Below are 13,358 nucleotides of genomic sequence, written 5' to 3' on the forward strand. Positions count from 1 at the left end.
CCACTCCACCCCCTCCCGCTCCCCCCCTCAATACCCAGCAGAAACTATTTTGCCCTTATCTCTAATTTTGTTGTAGAGAGAGTATAAGCAATAATAGGAAGGAACAAGGGGTTTTGCTGGTTGAGATAAGGATAGCTATACAGGGCATTGACTCACATTGATTTCCTGTGCGTGGGTGTTACCTTCTAGGTTAATTCTTTTTAATCTAACCTTTTCTCTAGTTCCTGGTCCCCTTTTCCTATTGGCCTCAGTTGCTTTAAGGTATCTGCTTTAGTTTCTCTGCATTAAGGGCAACAAATGCTAGCTAGTTTTTTAGGTGTCTTACCTATCCTCATCCCTCCCTTGTGTGCTCTCGCTTTTATCATGCTATTGCATAGATTCTTGATGGTAGCAACTCCTCTCTTGCCCTTGCCTTGCCTGAGCTTGCTTCCTCCATCTTGGTTTCTTTTCCTCCCCAGAAAGGCCAGTCTTCAACTTCCATGAACTTTCTGTGCTCTGGAGGGTGGAGGACCCTGGACTCCTCTAACTCCTTTTTTGCCTCAGCTGCCTACCCAGACCCACAGTGACCTGTTGCCTCTGCTTCTCCAGTGGTTCTCCTGGTGTCTGGGTCTGGACCTTTCCCAGTACCTGGGAAAGAAGGCAGATGAAAAAGAGGAAGGAGGCTGTGCTCTTGAGTTTAGTCAGTGATCTCTCCCTTTCTCTCCATATTTTGATCCAAGTAATGTTTTTTTTATTATTATTTTTTAAATCTGGGGTGCAAAGATTGCCTTTGAGGAGATCCTTGATCTCCTGAGGGAGGATTCAGAATTTTATGTGGATAGGCATTTTCCTACTAAGAGTGTCCATAGCTTTCATCAGACTCTCTAAGGGATAATAACCACTTAGAGGCTCAGGACTGTAGCCACAACTGCAGTTTTCTGCCAGGCGGGAATGCCTTCTGCCTTGGAGTCCCTCCTCTAGTTGCTGCCAGTGGCTGGCCTGAACTAAGTGAAACTGGCAACTTTGGGTGGTGCTTTAGGCAAGCAATGAACCTGGAAGATCACAGGGCAGGTTTTGTTCAGTGTCATTCTGCACAATGCCACCTTGTTAGAGCTCAGCCTGTCTTTTGACAGCACCATTGGAAGAAGTAGGTGGAAGAGCCTGGGACCTGACTCCTCTCTGGCAGGGCTAATAATTCAGACCACAAGAAGATCTCCCTATGTCAGGAGTCAGAAAGTGTTGAGTGATTTGTTCTTATGTGTTTGTGTTAAAGGTAGGAACTTTTACAAGTTCTTGTAAGCTTCTGAACGACAGTAAAAACCAAGCCCAGTGCCAGTTCGGTGGTTCCTGGCCATGGCACAGGAACTGAGGCCTCTGCAGGCCTGCCCCAGCAGTAGCAGCAGCAGCAGCAGCAGCAGCAGAGGCTACCAAGCGAGGCAGCAGAGGGTCATACCACTTCCACAGCCCATCAGTTACGTCCTGTCTCTGCCTCCTCCCCCATCTCCCTTGACATCCTATCATCACTCCCTCAAAGTGTGACAGTCTCTGTAGTCCAGATTATAGTGACAAGTCTACAACAGACTTTTTGGCTGCCAGAAGAGTAAATAAACCCAGAACTGATCCTGCCACTCTCACTCACATTGGCTCCCATGGCCTCCAGGATCAAAGCTGAACCCTCTAAAGGACTCATGGGTCCCTTGCATATCACCTAGACCTTCCCCAGCCCCAAGTTTCAGAACCTAGAGTCCCTACCTGCCTCCTTCACCACTCCCAGGGATGCCCAGAGCCACCCAAGCAGAACTTGACCCACCCCACTCATATCTGCTTTTCCTTGCAGCCCAGATTGGAAACTACCAGGATGTCCTGAGTTTAGCCAATGCTAAACACCTAGAGGTTATTCTTGCCTCAGGTCTCTCCTGTGTATTCTATCCCATCCATCAGCAAATCCTGACAGTCACCTCTGAAATACATCTCCCCAGTCTACCTCCTCCTCAGTCTGAGGCTCTACCCTTTCTCACCGGGATGGCTGCAGTGACTCCCCAGCTTATCTGCACCCGACTTGAGCAGCACCTAAGTTTATTCTCTACACAGCAATCCCTGTTCCCTATACCTTCTCATCCTTAAAATAGAGATAACAGTGCTGCTGACCCTGGGATTAAACATAAGCAAAATCTGAATGATCTGACATGGATTTAGCATAGGTTTGCGCCTCAGGAGCACTTTCTGGGTTCACCACCATGAGCCATTCTCAGCCACTGTGCTCAATGCCTCAGCGCAGACACCAGGCTCTGTGGCTTGCCCCCGACCCCCAACATCAGCTGTAGAATAATCAGTTCTCTTTCCAGTATACCTCACCATAGCAATCAAAGTTACCTTTCTGGTAATTTCCTGGTTACTTCTCTGCCTCCCCACTAAAGAACTTCAAGATCAGGGGCACATTCAGGGACTGACTCTATCTTGGAACCTACAGAGTTGAGTATAGGCATGACAGCTAACTGAAAGGGAGCATATGACCAGCATTTACTGACTTGCTGCCCCCTGTGTGAGTGGTCCTAAGGGGTGTAAGTTTATAGTTAGTCTTTGTATACTTAGGGATAGGAATAAATTAAAAAACGATACACAAGGAAAGATTCTAAGGTCTGGGGAGAAAAGCTTCTTGGAGCTAAGCGAATATTCTCTCTTCATGAATGACTGGCTCCCCAGGCCTAGGTTTAATATCAAGTTCAGAGGAACAAATACACTGTAGGAGAACAGCCACCCAGTTCAGCCACACAGATGCCAATGCCATCCAAAGAAACAGTGAGGGGCAGGTCCAGGAGACTTGGACCCTGACAGAACTGTGACAGTTCCCTCCCCAGGGATCCCATCACTCTGCAGGAGCATGAAGCAAGTTGGCAAGGCTCGGGATTACTTCGCTGCTTGGCCTGCACTGCCCCCCTGTGGAAGACTGTGCTCCAGATAGCTGTCCTGGGAGTGTCGAAGGACAGTTCCTGTACCTGGAGTCCTCCAACAGCCTTCTGCTTGGCAGTCTTGTAGTCCCATAATGTCCTGGACTAGTAAAGGGTGCTGGGCAAAGGCATTTGGGTCGTTGTCATCACCATGAATAAGATGGACTTTAAAATGTGCATTTGCTTTAGACAAGGTGGCATATGCCTGCGAACCTAGCACTTGGGGTAGGAAAATCACGAGCTTAAGGCCAACCTGGGCTACACAGTGACACATGGTCTCAAAAAAAAAAAAAAAGGTACATTTACTGACCTCCAATGTCTTCTAATCTTTCCCCAAAGTCTATCTGGCCACAGGAACTAGATAGCTGGGCTCCTGCAGTGTCCTTCAGAGCCCCTCCTAAAGTACCTCTTGTGTGCACAAGGTGCCCCTCAAACAGTGGCCTTGGGAATTTGCCTTGCGTCTCTGCTGCAGTCTCCTGCACCCAGAAAAGATCTAGGCTCCTCACTTTCCACAAATACCTCTGGATGGAACAAATCACTCACCTGGCTGGAGTGAAGACATTGATGCTGCTCCCAAAGCTGGAGTCACAAGAACCATCTGGACCTCCTGGGAGAGGACGAGGAACAAGGTGCCATGAAAGTGTGTTTGGTTTTTTGAATAAATGAGATCCTGGTTAAAAGGACACCCAAGAATCTCCTCTCCAACCCCCACATCTTGATTCAGGGAACAAGGTCCTGGAACTCTGAGGCCCCAATGCCTACTCATTTCTCAAAGCTTTTGGGATAGTAGTCAGGCTTTTATGTTTCTAGGCATAGTGATCTCACAAGGAAGGGACATCACTGCTGAACACATCTGGGAAATTTCAGAAGGGACTGATGGCCCGAGGGCAATGATTATTAACTGACTATTGGATAATTAACATCCTTAGCCATTAGGGAATGCAAATCAATCAACAGTGAGACACCACTTTCTACCCACTAGAATGGCTAACGTAAACAAGATAATAAGAACAAGTATGGGTTAGGATGAGGAGAAACAGGAACCCTTATACACTGTGGGTAGGAATGTAAAATGGTGTAGTCACTATGGAAAACAGTCTGGCAAGTCTTCAAAGGGTTAAATACAAAGTCACCACAGGACCCGAGAGATAGAAACTCTTATCCACACAGAAGCTGGCACTTTATGTTCACTGCAGTATCATCTACAACAGTCAAAAAGTAGAAACTGCCCAAGTGTCTACCAACTGATCAATGGGTAAATGAAATACTATTCAGCAATAAAACGGAATGAGCTATTGATACATGTCGCAATATAGATACACTTTAAAAACATGGTGCTGAGTGAAAGAAGCCAATCATGAAAGACCATATATGATTCTGCTTATCAGAAATGTCTCGAATAGGCAAATGCAGAAAGACAAAAAATAGATTAGAGGTTGCCTTGAGCTGGAGGAAATGGGGGTGGGGATGCTTTGTGGTGGCAAAAAGATTCTTTTGAGGCACTGAAACATATTCTAAAATCCATTATGGTGTTTATACTACTCTGGGAATATACAAAAGTCACTGAATTGTACACTGTAAGCTGGGTATGTGTGGTATGTGAAGTATCTCAATGGAGGATTAAAAAACGACTTTGGGAAAGGACTGTCTCTGCACTCTGCTAGTTTTTCTCCATGTGGCCAACTTAATACCTGTCACTGGAATTTAACTTACTCCTACCTGATCAGGATAGAACAGGATCTATCTGGCATCAATCATGTATTTTATCCACTTAAGGAATAACCTTAAAATCTCAACCTTTTTCTTTTGGTGTCTAATTAAGTTTCCTAAAGAGCTAAGACATTCTGGATCTGGCAGGTTGCCAGCAGGATTCTATTCCAATGTCAGCCCCAGCCAGGTGTTGGCCACAGTTCACAGTATGGAGGGAGGAAGGAAAAGGGAGTTGGCAGTACTACAGTACTCAGAGCAGGTGGCAGTCAGGAAAAAATTCCAGACTCCCCTACCACCTGTGTGATTTAGAGCATGTCATGGAACCCTTTTTACTCTACATTTTCTCATCTATCCAACAAAACTGATACCACCCACATTGCCTGATCCAAACTTTAATATATTTTCCTAGATTAAGAAAAAACTTAATTTCAACTTGGCATTATTGACTCATGCCTGTAATCCCAGCTACTTGGGAAGCAGAGATCAGGAGGATCATGGTTGGAGACTAGCCCAGGAAAAATAGTTCTAGAGACCCTATCTGGAAAATACCTGACACAAATAAAGGGCTGGTGGACAGGCTCAAGTTGTAGAGCACCTGTCTATCAAGTGTGAGGTTGAGTTCAAACCCTGGTACTGCCAAAAAAACTCCACTTTATTTTGAAATAATTTTCGATATATAGAAAAATTGAAAAAGAGTAAAGAATTCTCTGTGTATTTTTCCCTTGGCTGTCCTTAATTTCAACATCATACAGTTCAATGATCAAAGCAGGAGAGGAGTACTAATTATTAATACACCATTAACTCCACTCTACACCAAATTTGAACATACTCAGTTTTTTCACTCCCGTCCTTTTGATTGTAGGATTTCACCTTGCACACAGTTCTCATGTTTTCTGAGTCTCCAATCTGTGGCAGCTTTTTTTGTCTTTCATGACCTTAACACATTTAAAAAAATTTTTTTTGGGTGGTACTGGAGTTTGAACTTAGGGCTCATCTTGCTAAGTAAATGCTTTATCACTTGAGCCATGCCTGCAGTCCATCATGGTCTCACTCACTGCCACCTGTTCCCTTTAGTCCCAGAGGCATTTTGGAGGATAGGGCACAAGTGGCTGTGGCAGTAGGCTGGGCCTGCTGAGGGTGATCCTCAGGCCACCATCATGTCCTGCAGAGCAGCCTGGTGTCTGTCTACTGCACTAGGACCTAGGGGAAAGGTGAGGAGGAAGTGCTGGGACCCTGGGCAGGACAGACTGATAGAGCAGCAGCCATGGCTCCACACCCTTGGAGGCCATCCTCCCTTTCATCTTAGAGAAACACACTGACAGGTGAAACGACAGGTATCAGAAATGTGTCTCAAATTCACTTAGACTGCCCCCACATTTTCATTCAATCATCTATTCTGTGCTTTCTCTGCATGAGGGTCCCCTGTACAGTGTACTGTACAGTGGGGCTGCTGAGGGCAAGGATCAGACATGTGTTTTCACAGATACTACCCTTTAGGGAGAGATTCTACCAATTTATATGTGCTTCTAGCACAGAAGGGCACTCAGCTTCCCAAAGCCTCGGAGGGGATATTAATAATCTTTTAAATGTTTGCCAACTTGACAAGTAAAAAGGAAACCTGCTTTACTATGCAGTTTTCTGATTCTTGTCACACAGGACATTTTTGTTGCCCAATCGTATTAATTCCTTCTTCAGAGAGCTGCAGGAGGACACAGAGTTTAGTAGCAGGAACTTTTGAGTTCCTTGGCTTGGGTTTGGGACCTGACTCCCTTACTGACTAGCTGTGTGACCCGGGGCTAGTCATTTGACCTTGCCTCCCTTTCTCCACCTGTAGGATGAAGGTAATGACAGCGCCTACACCCTAGACTTGTTATGAAAATAAATGAGCTAACATTTGTTAAGTGTGTAAGAGGATTCCAGGTACATCCTAAAAGCTATATAAGCATTTGTTAAAGGAATAGACAGCTTCGTCATGGACTTTCATTATTTTTTCCCACTGGGTTTTCTCTTCTTGATTTAAAAGGGAGATTTTTTGTGTGTTGGATATTAACTCTGACAGTTAAATGAATTTTAAGTATCTTTTCCTAGTCTGTGGCTTTTCTTGGTTGTAACAGTTTTAAATTTAAGTACGGCGAATCAGTCTTTTTCTTTAAAAGCTTAGCTGTGGATCTTGTTTAAGAAATTCTTACTAAGAAATTCTGAACTTGAGCCTGACTAAGTAGCATTAACAATTGACTGGGAATAAAAGGGACAGGAGACAGATGACTATGACAAAGACATAGGGGACACTCTATGATGAATTACCTGTTTTCTTAAAATAAGAATTTCAAGGGAAAATAATAGGAAGTAATTTAAGGGACAGATCAATCAACTGCAATGTATGTAGTTTTCTCCTACCTCAAAATAAACTAACCAAAAAAAAAAAAAATCTTGAGTCCATGGGGAAGTATGAGCCCTGAAGATATCTTGTAATATCAAGGGCCTAATTATTTTTTCTTTACTGAGGTGTGATGATGGTATTGCAACAACTTTTTCTAAAAGCAGCTTTTATCTTTAAGAACACACACTTATAGATGAAATGGTAAAGTATCAGAAACATGGTTCAAATTAATCAAGGCAGGTAGTGGATGGGAGAAGGGAAATACCAAGACTGGTGACAAGCAGGAGTGTTCAGCAGATGGACTGCGGTTTCCTTGTGCTATTCCTTTTACTTACTATGTGCTGGGCATTTTCTTAGGCTTTTTTACAAACTCCTTTAATTCTTTTAACCACTAAGTGGTTGGTTGTATTATAATCTTCACCTTACAGATGGGGACACTGATGCACAGAGAAGCTGAGTAACTGGCAAAGTCATACAACTGGTAAAGGATAAATGACAGGCAGCAGATCCCCAGGTTCTATACTCAAACAACATGACCCAGCCTTCCCATTTGGGTTTTAATATCAATGGAGGATGGGGCCAGGAGGTCAGCCAGGAATGCAGGTGACTTTTAGAAACTGGAAAGGATCTGAGAGAATCCAGAAGGAATGTAGCCCTACTGACCCTTATTAGACTGCTGGCCTCCAGAACCATAAGAACAGGAAAGTTTGTGGTAATTTCTAATAGCAGCAATAGGAAACTTATTATAAATCCTCTAATTTCTTTAGTTAAAAAAAAGAGCCGGGCACTGGTGGCTCATGCCTGTAATCCTAGCTACTCAGGAGGGAGAGATCAGGAAGATTGCAGTTCAAAGCCAGCCTGGGCAAATAGTTCATGAGACACTATCTCAAAAAAACCTTCACAAAAATAGGGCTGGTGGAGTGGCTCAAGGTGAAGGCCTTGAGTTCAAGCCCCAGTACCATAAAAAAAACAAAAAAACAACAAAAAACCAGAAAGGAAATCTGAGCCACGTGCAGTTATGTGGGCCTATAGTTTCAGCTTCATGGGAGACAGAGGCAGGAGAATTGTATGCACCCAGGAGCTCCAGGCCAGTCTGGGCAACATAATAAGAATCTATCTCCAAAAAAAAAAAAAAAAGGAGAAAAATCTCTGTGATCTTGCCTGTACTGTCAGCCTCACTCCATTTCTCTGCTCTCCCTTTTAGATAAATCCTCAAAAGGATTTCAGCAGCATCTGACACAGCAGCATCCCTCACTTGGAAAATCTTCACTGCTTTCCTTCTGCCCTGGGTCTGTGTCTTTTCATCTCCTTGGTGCTCCTTCTTATTGCCCCATTTTACATGCTGGTGTGCCCAGGTCCATCCTGGGCCTCCTCTCTTCTCTACCCACTTCCTCAGTGTCCTCACCTGGCCTCATAGTTCCACACATCTATACACTGACGGCTTTCCTTTGGCGCAGTCCTCTCCCCTGAGCACGAGACTGTCTACACAAGGCCCCATTTATGTCTCAGAGGCATCAGAGATTCAGCACATTTTACACTGACCTCATCTTCTCCTGAAGATCTCCATCTTACTTGTCTCTCCTCACCTCAGTAGATGATGACTCCATTCAATTTCTGTCATCTTGATTCCTTTCCCACTCCATACATGACCTGACCAGCAAAAGTTCTCTCCCCTTCATGAGGGTCAATCCTTCCAGAGGAGCACTGTCTTACCAGCATTACAGCACAGCTGTGCCTGAGCTTCCTAGTAGCTGTATTTTCCATACAGCAGCTGGAGTATGAAAACATGGGTCTGCCATGGGTCACTTTGCTCAGAACCCACATGACTACCTCAGGTATACAGAGTAAAAGCCAGAGTTCTCTGAATCTCTTGTTTTCCTCTGACTTCATTATGGCCCCCTTTCTTGCTCTGCACATGACACCACTGTCCCTGCTCTTTTGTACTTATGCCTGGCATGACACCACCCTGGGGGTTCTATACAGGCTGCTCCTCCTGCTTGGCATACTTACTACCTACAGTCCTCCCCTTCCCTCCTGCATCTTTTCTCAAATGTCATATTATCAGTAAGGCCTTCCCTGAGGACCCTGTTTAAAATCCCACCCATCTCCTAGACATGGTAGCTGCCTGCTCTTTACATGGGGTTCCCTATGGCATTTATTGGCTAAAAACTTAAACTTCCCCTGTGATTCCAAGTCCTAGCGCTCCTTCACCTGGTTTCTCTTCCAGGAGCCCCTAGTTATTCTGGGAGGCCCACTTCAAGGTAGGATTGGAAACTGGCCTAAGCAGGCTGAAAGGTATTTGGCAGCATGTATCAAAAGCTTTAAAAGCATAAGAATTTGTCCTTAGAAAATAATTACAGATGTTTCTAAGAATGCTCTACATGAAAGTTCTTTTTAGCAGGTATTCTAAGTTTAAGATAAAATTAGAATGCTAGGTGCCTCATGTCTGTAATCATGTAGATTACTCAGGAGGCTGAGATCAGGAAGATTGTGGTTAAAAGCCAGCCTGGGCAAACAGTTTGTGAAACCCAAATACCCAACACAAAAGAGGACTGGCTGAGCGGTGAAGTGATAAGAGTGCCTGCCTAGCCAAGTGCAAGACCCTGAGTTCAAACTCCAGTACTGCCAAAAACAGGACACAATTAGAAGCAACTAAATGACTTATAATAGAAGGTTGGTTAAATGAATGATACATTATCTACCTCATAGAATGACATAAGGTTAAGTATTTTACATTAACAGGGAAATAAGTCTAGAATGAGTAAGAAAATTATAAATTATATCTCAAAGACAAAAGAATATTTGAATCATCTGTTCCTAAGACCAATTTTATTAATATGCTTAATTATATACAGTGTTGGCTGAAAGGGAAATAATCAATATATATTGGTTGTGATTTTTAAAAAAATGTAGTAGAAATAAACCCAAATGTTTACTTGTAAATGTATATACTTTAAAATAATGATGAATGTAAAGAAAAAAATGTTTTTTGGGGGTGGTACTTGAGTTTGAACTCAGGGTCTCATGCTTACTAGGCAGGTGCTTCACCACATCATCCGTGCCCTCAGCCTTTTAATTTTTTAAATGCAGTTAATGTTGACTAACCTGGAAAAATGTTCATAACTTATTAAATGAATATATACAAAGTTGGCAGTGGTGATTCCTGGGTGAGATTACAGCAAGTGCTCTCCTTTTCGCTCTCTTCTTCCAAAATCTCTATAAGCAACAATAACCTTTATGAAGCCAGGCCTGGTCTCCCCTAATGGTGCGGATGCCTCCTACCCTGGGTCCTGGCATAGTCCTCTGCAATTATACTTGGTCTCACTACAATTACTCATCTGTGGATCTGTCACTGAGCTCCTTGTAGGCAGGTTCTGGGTCTGATTCACCTGTACTTGCAGTACCTAGAGATGGTGCTGACAAACCTAGCCCAGTCTCAGCTTTGTGAACAAAAATTTCATTATATGTGTACCAGGGACATTACTAGCCCTCCATTGGAAATCCTATTTATAGCCCTGCTCCTCACTTGTCATGTGAACCTCCATCCCTGGCCCTCTATGAGTAGAACCCATCATGGGCCCATTACCATCTGGGTGATGCAAATTATAAGAAACAAGACTGTAAAAGCCTTGGCCAGTGCCTTACTGCATGAACACATTCAGATGGTCCCTGGTCTATGATGGCTCGACTTAGGATTTTTCATCTTTATAATGGTGTGAAGGCATACTCCCAAAACCATTCTGCTTTTCCACTTTCAGTACAATATTCATAAACTACATGAGATACCCAATACTTTGCTATAAAATCAGCTTTGTGTTGGATCATTTTGGCCAACTGTAGGCAAATGTACTTTGAGCATGTTTAAAGTAGGCTAGGCTAAGCCACAATGTTTGGTAGGATAGATATACTCAATGCATTTCTGACTGACGTTTTCTTTTTTTTTTTTTTCCCCCCCACATTTTTTTTTTTTTAAATTCATATGTGCATACGATGCTTGGGTCATTTCTCCCCCCTTCCCCCACCCCCTTCTGACTGACATTTTCAACTAAGTGTTTAGCAGGATGTTTACAACCCCATTGTAAGGTGAGAGTGTCTGCCACATGCTATGTGTGCAACAATCTAGTTTGAAACTCACAGCCATACTATAAGTTATGAATTATTATTATTGTTACTCTACTTAACATATAAGGTACCTGAGCCTTAGGCTGAGCAGTGGAGCTGGGTATGGTGGTGCGTATCTGTAATCTCAGTGCTTGGGAGACTGAAGCAGGGGGATTGAGAGTTCAAGGCCAGCCTGGGCTACATATTGAGATCAAAGAAAGGCCAAATAGTTGTTCAAGGACAACAGATATGAAGTGAGCAGAGCCAGGAGTTGCAGGCAGGTTGTTCGAATCCCAGAATCTTTGCTGTGACACCTGAGACAATCAGGGAACTTCATAGGGGTGGGGATGGGGCTAGAAATGTTAAGTACTGCAAGAACTCAAAATGAGGGTACAGCACCTGCCTAGAAAGCACAAGGCCCTATGTTCAAATCCCAGTACTGAAAAAACAAGACAAAACAAAACAAAACTCAGAGTGAAGGAAAGGACTCTACACTGTGGATCCCCCAAGTAGCAGGGCCAAAAGTAGCAGATGGAGAGAGGCTAGGAGCAGCATACAGAAAGGAGGGTCTGCCCTGACTGGCCCTGTGGTTAGAGGAGGAAGGAGAAATTCTAGGAGTTGGGGTGTGTGTGTGTGTGTAAACACATTCACAGAGGGTCCTGCCTGGAAGTGAGCCATGGAGAGCATGGTGCTGTAGCTCCATCCAGACTGAGCCTCGAAGAGAGAACTAAATGAGCAAGGCAGGTAGGAGGTTTCTTCACAGTCAGGTAAACTAGGGCCGGAACAGTGGGAGCAGAGACAAAAGGGTAAGTGGGGGAGGGCGGGATGAGCTTGTCCATTGACTAGCTGGATCATCTCTGTTTTTGGCTTGTGGGAGCTCTCTTCTGGGCAACTTAGTAAAAGACTGTGATTAGTTACAAGCTGAGCATGGCTAAGAGTGAACATGAAGCTGTTAAATTAGCTGTTGCCATCACTGGGAGCTACAATAAAGTGTGCTTTTCATCTGTTGAAATGCTGTTTATGAGGCAGTAAAATCCAGAGCCAACCTGCCTAAATGTATCCTGGTTTAGGGTAATGCTCTCCTGAGCAGGCAGCTGCTTGAAGAATGCTTAGAAAAACTACCTAAAAGGGCAGAGAAACTGCATTGGCTGGAATTGAACCCAGGCCTCCCATGTGGCAGGCAAGAAGTCTACCACTGAATCACCAGTGCTCTAGCTCACAAATAAGCTTTCAGCCATTGCCATGACCCACAGAATGGGGCAATTCCTTTCCAAAGAGCTTGATTACTGCACTGTACGTAGAAAAGACTGGGGTTGCCAATTCAACTTTGGGGGAAGAGGTAATAACCTTTTTAAAAAATTGAGATCCAATTCATGTAACATAAAAAACTTTACTCAACACCATTCACAATTTTAAAGTATATAACCAGGCTGTTTTTAGTGCAATCACAAAGATGTGCAAACATCATCACCACTTAATTGCAGAACAGTTCCATCACCCATAAAAGAACCAGTCTCTGTTAGCAATTAGTCCTAGCACCCTTTCCCTCAGCCTGAGTAACTACTATTCTACTTTCTGACCCTGGATTAAGAGGAACTAACTTTTATGTCAACTCCAAAACAAAGCATAGCAAAGTAAAAAAGGAAAAGAAAGTCACCAACTCCCCAAAACAAGATGTGTAATTATTTAAGACATACGATTTTAATTATGTATATATTAAAAATTTAAAATAAGCCAAAATTCTGATACTGTCTTTTGGTGCAGACAAGTCTCATTGCTGAGTATTTTTTCTCTACCTTAAGGCCTGTACTAACTTATCTGTTCAAGATTTCTTTTCTCAAGAGCTGCCAAAAAAGTGTTCAGCCACTGCATTGGCCAGGAATCGAACCCGGGCCTCCTGCGTGGCAGGCGAGAATTCTACCACTGAACCACCAATGCTCCAGCTGTGTACTACTCTGCCTCCAGCTGTTTTGTTTCTCTGGCTGACTGACAGTGGTAGTGGCAGATTTGTAACCTGACTCCTGAGACAGGTTCAGCAAGAAAGACTGCTCATTCTATCAGCCATAACCACATTCTATCCCATAACCACATGAATGCCTGACATTCTACTCAGATGTTGGCTCTAGGCGCAGGTTCCAGACCTTACTCTGTTATTTTTAAAAACTTGAATCAACTTACTCTCTGACTGACTGCAAAGGGAACACTACCCCCAAGCTGACTAGAGACCTCTCAGTGAGGAC

The 13,358-nt window shown here is 43.7% G+C and overlaps 1 protein-coding gene and 1 non-coding gene across 5 annotated transcripts in view; both read right to left on the reverse strand.

Annotated features, from left to right (window-relative positions):
• The window catches only part of Vac14 (VAC14 component of PIKFYVE complex), a 109,293-nt gene that overhangs the window by 77,369 nt on the left and 18,566 nt on the right, over positions 1 to 13,358 (reverse strand). For all 4 annotated transcript variants that reach the window (XM_020181692.2, XM_074055705.1, XM_074055706.1 and 1 more), the window contains one exon: positions 3,471 to 3,534. In XM_020181692.2, coding sequence (XP_020037281.2) covers positions 3,471 to 3,534 — 64 coding nt within the window. The remainder of the gene's footprint in view (positions 1 to 3,470; positions 3,535 to 13,358) is intronic.
• Trnag-gcc (transfer RNA glycine (anticodon GCC)) lies at positions 12,986 to 13,056 on the reverse strand. The gene has a single exon. It is a non-coding gene; the product is annotated as a tRNA-Gly (tRNA).

This window comes from Castor canadensis, chromosome 15 (assembly GCF_047511655.1).
Source record: "Castor canadensis chromosome 15, mCasCan1.hap1v2, whole genome shotgun sequence".
Taxonomy (NCBI): Eukaryota; Metazoa; Chordata; class Mammalia; order Rodentia; family Castoridae; genus Castor; species Castor canadensis.